This window comes from Apaloderma vittatum, unplaced genomic scaffold (genome assembly GCF_000703405.1).
Source record: "Apaloderma vittatum isolate BGI_N311 unplaced genomic scaffold, ASM70340v1 scaffold9501, whole genome shotgun sequence".
Taxonomy (NCBI): domain Eukaryota; kingdom Metazoa; phylum Chordata; class Aves; order Trogoniformes; family Trogonidae; genus Apaloderma; species Apaloderma vittatum.
Window position 1 is genome coordinate 8564 of NW_009700773.1, and position 11900 is coordinate 20463.

At 37.9% G+C, this 11900-nt stretch overlaps 1 protein-coding gene across 1 annotated transcript in view; it reads right to left on the bottom strand.

Annotated features, from left to right (window-relative positions):
- Positions 1–7567: 7567 nt before the first annotated feature.
- AMPD3 (adenosine monophosphate deaminase 3) overlaps positions 7568–11900 on the bottom strand; it is a 23587-nt gene continuing 19254 nt past the window's right edge. The window contains exons 11-14 of the mRNA XM_009878859.1: positions 11791–11900; positions 9844–10017; positions 8655–8765; positions 7568–7744 (exon numbers count right to left, since the gene is read on the bottom strand). The exon at positions 11791–11900 is cut by the window's right edge and continues 26 nt beyond it. Of these exons, the coding sequence (XP_009877161.1) occupies positions 7568–7744; positions 8655–8765; positions 9844–10017; positions 11791–11900 (572 nt within the window). The remainder of the gene's footprint in view (positions 7745–8654; positions 8766–9843; positions 10018–11790) is intronic.

Here is an 11900-nt window from a genome sequence, read left to right on the forward strand (position 1 = left end):
GTGCACACAAGGTGCGTGCACATGTAGATACGTGCATTTGGGTTACTTTTCTTAATTGGCTACAAAATAATTTAATTATGATGTCGATCAGATCGTGGGAATTTGTTACACTTCTGTTTGTTAAGGAGCGTGCATAGCATATGGCACCCATTTGAGTTTGGCTTATGGCACAGGTATTGCATTTATCATAGACGTTAAGACAGAACAGCAACGTAGGCTTCTTACTTGTATCGTATACAAGCCAGTATGGCTTAGTGTGTAAATCTGTACTTGACTATTGAAAAATCCATTTATGAGTGTATATAGTTTAGAACTATTTTCCCTTTGTTAATCCTTTGATATCAATGAGATATTCTGTAGAAAAATGTGTGGATTGTTTGGTTGCATAAAGGCAGTTATTATTTGGGCAGAATATTGTTAACAGTCAGGGATTTTCCACTAAAATACTTGCAAATATTTCTAATCACACACCATTTTGGGTTTTTGTTTGTTTATTTTTGCTTTTTGAGTTCACATTGGTCCATGTTCAGAACTTTAACCTTTGAATTTTTTAAACTTTTTATATCACTGGAACAGAAAGAGCATCTAAATTAAAAGTTTCAAGCTAACTTTATTTTTCAAGTATTTCAAGAATTATATTTCTGGACTGAAATTTTATAAGTTGACTTTCTGCTGACAACTTACATGAACTTCTTAAAATGTAATTTTGTAATGATGCAAACAGGCTGTTAATTGCAGCATAATGACACTTGCAATTACAATACAAACTAATGCAAAAATTATTTAAATAGTGAAAAACTAACCTTTGTATTCTGTATAGCTTTTTTTAAATTCAGTTGCTGTAATTCTCACTGCTGTGATGTAGGTATTGTAATGTGTGCCTTGTAAAATATATGTACTGTATGTTATATGGGATAATAGGTACATTAACACGGAAAAACTAGTGATTTAGTACTGGATGGTGTTGCCTAGTCTGAAGTGCTACATTTAGCAGAGAATTTTTGGAAAAGGAATCACACTGGCAGGGACATGGCAGTGGGTTCCAGAAGCTAGATCTTGAAAATATGAATTGCTGTGAATAGCTGTTGGTCGGGGGCATTAGAGCAAACTAAAGTTTGTGTTGAGTGAAGATTTCTGACAGATTTAATGTGAAATTGTAATTTAAACATTATAGATTGTATTAATAGCTAAGGACATTCCAGTATATTAAACTTTGTGTATGAATTGTGCAATAAAGTTACTTTGGAAGAAATGTCAGAGTTCTTTTAAGCTTTACTTTTTAGCTTTACTACTACAGAAGTCTGAAAACTGAATTTTAATCTAAATACAATTCTGTTGTACAGGTGGTGTCATTAAAAGTTAGGAGATTTCTCTTAAATATGGAAGTGTGATATTAACAGGGTAGCTTAAATGCACCTCTGCAGAGACAACACTTTCTGGTTTTCTCTTGTCAAAACAAATAAATTGGAACATTCTACAGTGATGGGGAAAATAAGCAAACTACTTCTTAAAAGGGCAGTATCAAGGAGCATGTTTCTTTGGGGAAAGGATTTTTATTTTTCAGAGAAATGTGATTTACTTTTTCCCCCAAGTCGTTCCATTATTTTTCTGATAGTCTTTAAAAGCTTAAGAATGCTAAGGTTTGGAGTATTCTTTCTTCTCAAATTTTTCTTGTTTTGTTTTGATTTTTTTAAATAAGATTTTTAATAATAACTGTTTCCTTTGTCTAGTTACTTGGTTTCTCTGTCTGGATGTGTCAAAGCCAAGTGAGAAATGGGAGAAGAATTCAGTAACAGATCAGGAAATTAAAACTGGAAATCTTAGCGGGTTGACAGAGACACTGCGAGGTAGGTGTACTTGAGGAATTAACAAATATTTATACTTACTTGGTTTCAAGTTTAGACACCATATTAATGTTATGTGTGTGTTTCTTTTTTTTAGTGGGAAATGGTATACTAAATTTACATATCTTTCCTTTAAAGGGAACTCTATATAATCATAAAGGTGTTCTAATCCATCCTCATTCAATTTCTGGAAACACAAGGCAACCAGTGAGATCTGTGCTGTAGGTTTGAACCAAACTGTTAAATTCCACCCCTGTGTAGCTCTATGTGCCAGATGCATTTTTAGAAGGAACATCTTAGCTGTGGTTCTTTGTACTTAAAAGAGCAGGAGCCTCCTCAGGGAGCCTTAAAGGCGCTTGGTAAAAGTGGGAGCTCTGTGTTAACCTGTCTGCCCTTAATTCTTGACACTCCATATACATGATGATTTAATTTGGTATCCACTAAATACAGGTGCTCTGTTATGGAAGTGATTAGATTGTGACTAATATTACAGTAATGCATTTTCTTTTGTTTGCTGCTGTTAAGCCATTCTTGAAGATAACTTACTAGAATGTTTTATCCTCACCTATTTTAAGTGGGTGAATGGAATTCTGCTTTCTTCTACGTGTGCCTTAAAATTAGTAATTTCAAACCCGAGGGGGTTTTATTGTATTTTTTTTTGGATGTTTGGTTCTAGAATTTAGCATACTGAACATCCTTTTCCTGTTGCTACCTGTAGCTGAAATTAACCTGACTATGACAGTGTTCTTTTCCAGTAACCACAGTGTTCCATTTCCAGATAAGGTGTTTTGCTGTGAACTAGCTGTGTTCTAAGGAGTCTTGTGTCTGTGCGGGATATCTCACCTTCTACTTGTGTACCTGAGCTGTCAGTATGATTGCTTACCTCACTCACCTAACTATCAAGGTTAAAATACTGAACACTGGGCATGGGTTTTGTAGGCCTGAAATTGTTTTAAAACCACCAGTTTTGTGAACTTGGAACGTTGCCCAGTGTGAGTCTGGTGGAATGAAAAATGCTGTCCAACAGCTACTTAAATAAGCAGTCGTCTTTGGTTCAGAGTACTATGTAAAAATACCAGGTCTTCTTATCAATTAAAACAGTCAGAAACCTGCCCTTCTGGAATCTGATTGTATGTGGAACAAGGTAGAGTTTTGATAAAACAGTCTGTGCTTCTGTGCTAATGAGATTCCAACCCACTTTAATAGACCTTCCAAACCCATTTCTTTATGTGAGATGGTACCTAGTAGTTGCCGTGAATGATTAGTGAATTAGTGGTGTTGATGTCTTGCTATTACATACACACTATTCTCTATGCTGCTTAACTCCTAGAGGTGTGGAGGAGAAATACACATTCTTCAGATGAATTTGTACTCTTGTGCTACATGAGTGCTGCTTGTGTACAGAAATAAAGGGTTTGTGTACAGAAAGAGACACATATTTTAGTCTTCATCTAAGAATCTTTATTACATTTCCTAGTGAAGAAACTAATTTGTATTAAACCTTCTTGTGCTCAAAAGTCATCTTAACAGTAGCAGAACTATTTATTTCAATTTGTTACCTGTTAGCTTTTTAGTTGTGTTCTTTTTGTCAGATAAAGCTGTTCTGTGTACTGCTTAAATCGTTTCAACTGTTATGTCAGAACTGCTTTCCTGCTCCCAAATTCAGGTGTTTTGACTTTCAGTTTAATATCAGTATGAGGCTCCAGGATCAGGAAGAGGTACCACATGTCCTACCCCAAGGCCCATTTTGGATGAACAGGGAACCAGGGCACCAAGAGACGGTGGGGGCAGCCCTGCTATACAGTTTCACTTCAAGACTTACTGCCAGGTCTTATGCTGGCGCAAATCAGAAAGTTGGTTTTCATTAAGACTGAATTGGTTTAAGTCAGCTAAGCCTTTATCTCCTTCTCCTACATCTTGCATGTTCTCTACCTCCACTGTTGGAGTTTTTTTCAGTTTTCATGCTGTGTTAGTCCTTAGTTTTGGTTTAGTCTTCCGTACTGCTAACAGTTTAATTGCCTAGGGTTTTAGTTTTTGGAGATTTTCAACAGCTAGAATTTTATTGAGAGGTATACACACACAAAACCCCTAACCATATACTTTTATAATTTATTTATTAGTGTAAGGTTTACTGCTTCCACGAGAGGCAAAAGATAAACGTTAATTTAACCCAGGCACAGAAAGAAAAAGCAGTTTTTACAGACATCCCTCCTCCCATCCACTATTTTCAAACTTAGATTTTAACTAGGCAATAGAACCAAAAGCCACAAAAAGTAAAGAACAATGATAGGAGAAGATAAAGTAGCTCTAGGGTGAGAAAAAAAATGAGATTGTCCAGTGGCAGAGCAAATGCCTTAAGTCTGATATAAGCTTGCTAAAGTAACGTGATAGAATGGAAGAGCATCACTAGGAGTTGTTCAGATAGGTATGTTGTAAACATGAAATAACCATAATTAACCATTCTAGGTGAAAGTAGAAAATGCTGTGAGCTAACAGATTTAGGGAAGTCTTCATAGCGTTTGAAACTTAACACCAACGAAATGATGAGAAAATAGGGTATGCTTCCATTCTGCAGTGACATCCACCCCGATCACCACCTACAGTGATGTTCTTCTAGCCCCTTTCTGTCTGAGTAAAACATAAGCTGTGGTGTGACCTGGTTTGATCTCAGCACTTGGGGTGGAATCAGCAACTGTTCTGTCTTGCACTTCAGTAAAAGTGTACAGCAGCAATTCAGATGTCAGTAACACTTCCAGCTTGGATCTGCCCTTCATTACACACATATCCTAAGAATGCAAGGTTATTTTGAACAGCCATACATTAGAGCAAAAGTGCAGATTTTTTTTTTAAAAAAGCACCTGAGATTTAAGAACTGGGGAATCAATAACTTGCCTAAATAAAACATGACCAAAAGAGATGTAGTGGTGAAAGCTTGAAAGGATGTTGGTTTGTTTCCCTAAACACAATACTGTTAACACAATTTATCCTTAAAAGCAGCACATAAGGAAGCACTGAAAGCCGAACTTGTGGTTATGGCCGTGTGTGTTGCTGTTGTTATTGTTAAAATCATGATTATTGTCCATTAACTGAATATTCAAATCCAGTTTTGGTTTGGTTTGTTTTTTCTTTAATAAGAGCTACAGAGATACTAGAACCTGATATATTTGAGGTAAGGAAAGCTGAAAAGGTATGAAACATCCATGAATTGGTATAATAGTAAAGAAACTAAGTAAGAAATCTTAAGTGACAACAATAGCAGAAATAATAGCAATCTCCAGGTAAAACAACCCAAAGAAAGCAATGTTTATCAGATGAAAATACGCAAAATTTAAATTTTTCAAGCCAAGCATGTTGCTTATTTCACCTGGATGCAGATGCTTTTCTCAGGTAATAACGTTATGTTGATAACCATTTATTAGTAAGTTGTACTAATGAAAAAGATGCCTGCATTTTGTGCAGCTAAAATGCTTGAACCATTGTTTCCTGACTTCATCCTAAGAAAATTACACTCATCAAACCTGATAATGCATTATATGAGCTGCAGAAGTTTCTAACAGTGAGGCCAACAGGCACTGTTGACTAGAAACTTTGGAAAATTTTATTATTGTACAGCTGAGCAGCACAGTGTGGTTTCACACAATTTTTAGCTGCACAAGGAATGCAAAGTCTAGCACTAGTCGAACACTGCAGACATTAGGCCAGGTCACTGAACAGCTGAAGTCAAGTCTCTCACCACCTGTTTGCAGCTATATTTTGGTTGAAGAACATCAGCAATCACTGCAGCTCCCTGTGGATGACACTGGCTAACTGTGACAGTGACTGGATGGCCAGAAATCTGCTCCTGTGCCTCAGTCTCCCTCAGAGCTGCCAGGCTGCTTCCTAAGGTTCTTTAGGTTTAATTTCTCTTATGGGGCTCTTACAGGGCTGCGCAGCTCTAGGAAGTAAGTGATAGGGAGTTCCACCTTCTCTTGCTTTGGTGCCATTTCCCTGCTATCACCATTCAAGGCAGCAAGTACATGAAAGAAGTCCCCTTGTAGGTTCTGCTTTGAACTGCCACAGCCCAACGAGAGGAGTGTATGTCTTCAATGCACATATACATTTATGCCATTAATTTATATATACATTTATGTCACTATTTCTTTGTTCGGTACTGGTGATGTCACCACTGCTACTTCTGGCTGTATTTTCAAGGGAAAGTGAGACATGATCAGCTCTTGAAAAGAAATATGTAGGTGCCCAAACCCTAGGAGAAGGGCCTGGCCTAAGAAATACAAGTGGCACAAGATGCCTGATGTAGTAAAGTATGCAAGGGTTTAGGTCTAGTGGGGCTTGACTGGCTAGTATTCATTATTTGCTTTGTGTGCATTAATTCTGAATTACTGTTCTAAGATACCTAACCTCCCAGGTCTCTTAAGAGAATGCTCAGGATCCTAGCTTAAGGTCTATGGGCCTTCAAATTAAGTGGTGTAATATTGTATTTACAGGCATCAACATCCTCTGCTGCCCCCAGCCTCCAGTCTTGTTTGTTGTGAAATGACATGCAACTTCTACAATACATAGATACTATCATGTTACTACTTCAGTCCTTTCTGAATGAGTAGTATTGTGTCTTAAGAGGGATAATTAAATAGAAAAAAGATGGAAAGCGATAAATATTCCAGTAGCTGTATTTTACTAGCCACGCTATCATAAATAAAAAGTTCAACATAACATGATTTGAAATGACATATTTCAAGTGGCCTAGCTTCTGTATAAATAGACATTTTGACTTCTGATTCAACTCTCATTGACTAAAGTACAAACTAACAGAAATGTGTAAAAAGATATCAGAAGTAGGACCAGAACCCAGGTCTGGAGTTTCTACCACTGATTGGTAAGAACACTTTCATTGTTCAAGTAAAAAATTTCTCTTTTCATGCAACTAAAATTATCTGCATAAATTTCCAAGTAACTTGAACTGGCATGTCTGCATATTCCCATTACAAAGCAATACAAAAGTGTTCTCAACTTTCAAGGCAAACTTTTCATGATATGATTATGACTCAGTATTACAACATACAATAGTGAGGATTTTGACACCATGTTTTCTACTTACTAGATTAAAAAGCATTAATTTGCTGTTCTTCACAGACATCCTACATGAAAACAGGAAGTAATTAATTAGTCACTAAACAAGACTACCAGATTTTGGCTTTTCTTGTTTTCCAGTGTAACTGCTGAAATGGTAGGATAAAACCTGTGTCAGAAAACCTCCCAGAATGAAAGGGCAGCCTCAGAATTATGCACCCCATACAAACTGCTAATGAATAAAGGGTTAAAGTTTATGATTGCTATTGAGACTAGCAAGACAAAAACAGGTGCATTTTTACTGTCAGCATCTGCAGAATCCTAAGGTGCATATCACAGATGCTCTATGAATATTCTCTTGTTTTCCAAGCTACAATATAGCGCACAGTTGAGACAGCATGAAACAAATATTACGTGAATCTGAGTTTGCATTTAATATTTACAGCAATCTTGCAAAGCCTCATTTTTGCAGAAACTGTAGTTTTTGCAATGAGAATAATGCCGTAAAATAACAGCAAATGCTGTTTACCATCCATATTTTCCAGTGTACTGTTCAGTTATGACTCGGTAGCATTGAAGACAGATCACTGATTCAATGTTGATTAGGCTCTTATCTTGCTTGGGAGTGAAGCATTCTGGTTTCTTTGAGTTTGTTACTACTTGGACAGAGTAGAAATCTCTTCTGTTCTCATAGCATCAGACAGGAAACTAAGTTCATTGCACAGTGTCTCGTACCTGAACGCCATTCGGATCTGTGCAACATTTGTCTTTCGAATGTCATTTCCTTCAGGCCCTTCTTTACAGTAATTCACCCCTAAGAATTTCTGTTTCTCCTGTGAACGGGATCAAACGTAAAAAGGAAGAAGTCAGTTCAGCAGCTTTGATTTATTGTATAACTGAGTATGTGTTAGTTGAATGACTCCAGCACAAGTGAACAGAGCAGCTTTAACCATCTGGCCACTGAACTTTACCTCAGTGCGAACAAGTTCTGGAGATTTTAAGGCCAAAATTTGTGTGTATAAACTCGGCAGTGCACTCAGTCTGGCTGCTAGCGGTCAGTCTTCACTAGTACATCTTTCATGTGAGAAGTCAAAAAGAGGCTTAGATTTCTTTTGTCGGTTAAATGTTGCACAAGAGAAAAATTATTAGTTATCACTGGAGAATATTGAAAGACACAATGGAATATTCTTTTAAAGTGCCTTCACATACCGGCTCCTTGAGAGGAATGTTTGAAAGTGACATAGAAGAGAGGATGCTGTAAAATAAGTCTTAAAGAAAGCCATGGATGTGTAGAATTTTAAAGCCAAAGGGGAATTTAATGTAATCTGACGGCCTAAATAAACCAGAATATTTTCTGTAGTACTCCTTTCCAAGCAAAAACATGTCTTGCTTTATAACAGGCAGTTTGTTTTTACTCAGTGCAAGACATGATGCATAAAATTACTGGCAAAGGGATATCCACCCAGATAATTACAGTTTGGGGACTGGAGGCAGAACTGAGTATAAATAGACACCTGGTCTTTCTGCATATTTTGGGAATTTCAAAACAAAGCTAATGCATAAAAACATAATGTTAATACTTTATTAATGTAAGACTGCATAGCAGATAACTTGTGAATATTTCTGGAAAAGAGGGTAGGACATGTGCACAAATAGATCACGTAATAACTATGTGATTTTCAGACTGTTCACTTTTCAGTTCTTACTTGCCCTAATACAAGAAGTTTTGTCAGCCGTAATTACCTTATCTGACAATCCGCTCTGCAGGACGCTGTTTCTTGCTATTTCACACAAGTCACAGGTACTTAGTTTCCACACCTGGGCTGCAATAGCATATTCTTCCATGAGAGCTTCCTGTATCACCAAAATATGTTTAATATTAAATTATATATAAATAAGATGAAAATGGAAATATGTACTCATTACTACGTAAGGGGTTTATACATGCTCTTTAGATAGCTGTGAAAAATTAGAAGTTTGAGACTTTAATATCACAATTACTAACAAACAGAATTACTTCAAATTTCACAAGCGCAACTGTTAAATAATTAATAGGCACTGGGTATCCAGTTATCTTAGTCTAAGAAATTGCAGCCTGCAGTCCAGATCCTTAGAGGCATTTATTAGGCAATTTCAAACAAGATCCCAGGGTACATAAACACCTTGGAGGATCTGTTTGTAAATCTTTAAGGAGCATGTCCCTGGACAGATAGCAGGGCAATTTCTCACTTCTGACCTTCCACGCAGGGAGGTTGGGTCTGACCCTAGTGGGCTGTCCCAGCTGAGGATCTTCCACACTAGGCGTAAATCAACTCGTGCTGCATCACATCCATGCAGGCAGTCCCCACAGAAGCTCTCTGTCACGGGCCAGAAGCAAGCCTGGGTGAAGCCCACCAGAGCTCAGCTTGTCCTCAGAACAGAGAGAGTTGAGCACAGGCCTGACTCGAGTCAGTGCCAACCACAACATCGGGGCACGAAAACCAGTGACCAGACATTTCCGTCCTGCTAGGCCACCCAAGGACAAGAATCAGTTTCAGTTCACTGAGCAAACAGCTCATACGTCATGTTCAGAGATTCCACATTGTGTTTTTGTAGTGTACTTCCCCAGATTTGTTAGTAAGGAAACTGGACTTTCCTGGCACTCTAGAGGATTGTTTATGAAGGCTCAAACCTCCCTTCAGCCTCATCCTTCATTCTATACTTCAACAGCCAACACTGGAGAGGCAAGAGTACAAAAGAAACATAATTAGGAAATCAGACATTTCCCTCTGAAACCTAACAGTGAGTAGTAGGCCGAGAATGAGGAGGAATAATGAATGAAGTGACTGAAAAGCATGAAACTTTGTATCCTAGGCAGTAATACAAAATATTTTTCCGGGCTTATGTAGTACTGTTGCCAAACTCAAAGGCAAGTGCTTTTTGCAGTTCTTACCTTTGTGTAATGAAACTGCATGGGATCATCTGTGGAGAGAGAGACATGAAGTCCTTTATGTAGAAATTCCCGTAGTGGATTTTTTGAGTACTCCAGGAACAGGCTGTTGTTACTAAGTGGAGACATAGCAATGGGAATTTGTGCAAGATAATAAAGATACTGGAGGACAGGACTCTGAAAAACAAAACACAAACAGTATTTAATGGTACTACAGGATCATTAAAAAAAAAACAAACAAAAAAGAAAAAAAAGGATTTCCCCTGGATACAATGGAAACAGCATCACAGAGGGGGAACTAAGACCGAAAAAATTAGGTTGACGCTAAACCCTGATTTCTTTAGAAGGTATTTAGAAGTCTGAATTTTAAATGTTACCAATCTTTATAAAAGTTCACATTTTTCAATATGTGTTACCTTTTAAAATATATGGTGACTAATTACTCTAGGTTATTAATTATCTATAACTAGTAAGGGCACTGCTTTTGGTACTGTCTGCCTACCTTCTCCCAAAACCTGAAAGTCACAGGTAACAGATGTGTAAGAACTGCTAAGCAATTTGCAGTGTTCAAAACTGCAGTCTAATAGGTAAATTTTGGGATCAAAATAAGTTTTAATTTGTTAGAAGGCATGTTGCTGGTGCATGTAATATAAATATTCTGTGGGCACCTCATCTTTGTCACTATTTTTGGTTTAACCAACCTGTGAATCCAACAAGTATCTTTATTATTATTTTCTGCTATGCCAGATTATGGCACCAGGCTAAGCAGGAGAGAGTGAAAAGGAGAATGCTTTGGCCACATACTGCTCTGTCTTGAGTCTAATGTTAGGAACTACTAGTTCTGAACATAACATCCGACATGATTTTAGGCAAAATTTTAATTTGTTCTTGGATATCTGAAAAAAATACAGAGATAATTTTCCAGTATTAACCAGAAAATCTAACTTAAAGAACTCGTCCCAAAAATTTTCAGTAAACTCAGTGCAAGTCTGCCACCCACTGACCAATTATTTTAATTACAAAACAGTGGCCTGAGGATAAGTTGTGCGATGGTTTTTCTTAACTGATATGCCAGGAATGATAATGTTTGTCCTGTTGTAACAATCAAGTTGTATATAAAATATAGCTGTATTATACAGCTATGTTAAGTTCTTTGTAACCAAAACCAGGTGCTGCCAAGTCTTCCCTATGTATCTTCCCTATAAGCTTTAAACTATTCATTTGGGAAAGGCTGCATTTTTGTAGCTTAAATAAGAAATAGGAAGTTCAGCTGAGCTTATTTATTTAATAGAACCATAGTATGGTTTGGGTTCGAAGGGACCTTACAGATCATCTAGTTCCAAACCCCGGCCATGGACAGGGACACCTCCCACTCTGCCAGGTTGCTCCAAGCCCCGTCCAACGTGGCCTTGAACACTGCCGGGGAGGGGACACCCACCACTTCTCTGGGCAACCTCTTCCAGTGCCTCGCCACCCTCACAGAAAAGAATTTCTTCCTTACATCTAATCTAAATTGACTCTCTTTCAGTTTAAAGCCATTACCCCTTGTCCTATCACTACCCCTCATGATTAACAGTCCCTCTCCTTCTTTCCACCTTTAAATACTGGAAAGTCACTATAAGGTCTCCCCAGAGCTTTCTCTGCTCCAGACTGAGCAACCCCAACTCGCTTGGCCTGGCCTCATAGGGCAGGTGCTCCAGCTCCCCGATCGTCTTTGTGGTCTCCTCTGGACCTGCTCCAACAGGCCCATGTCCTTCTTCTCTTGGGGAATCCAGAGCTGAACATAGTACTGCAGGTGGGGTTTCTGAGCAGATTGAAGAGTTACTTGTGTCTTGTTAAGAAAATTAATTTGGGACTGCCCAGATAAAGTCAATTTGGTGACTGTCGTTTGAACCAGAGACTGATGTCTAAAAAGATAGTAATTAGTTTAGGTGAGCAATCAAGCGATACCTTCTTCAAGAGCAATCCGTGAGAAATGTTGTCTGCTGTCAGAAAGGCTGATACAAGGTGCGTGATAGACCCAGCTTCTCCACAGTGAGGTCGAAACAGAAAAGTACACA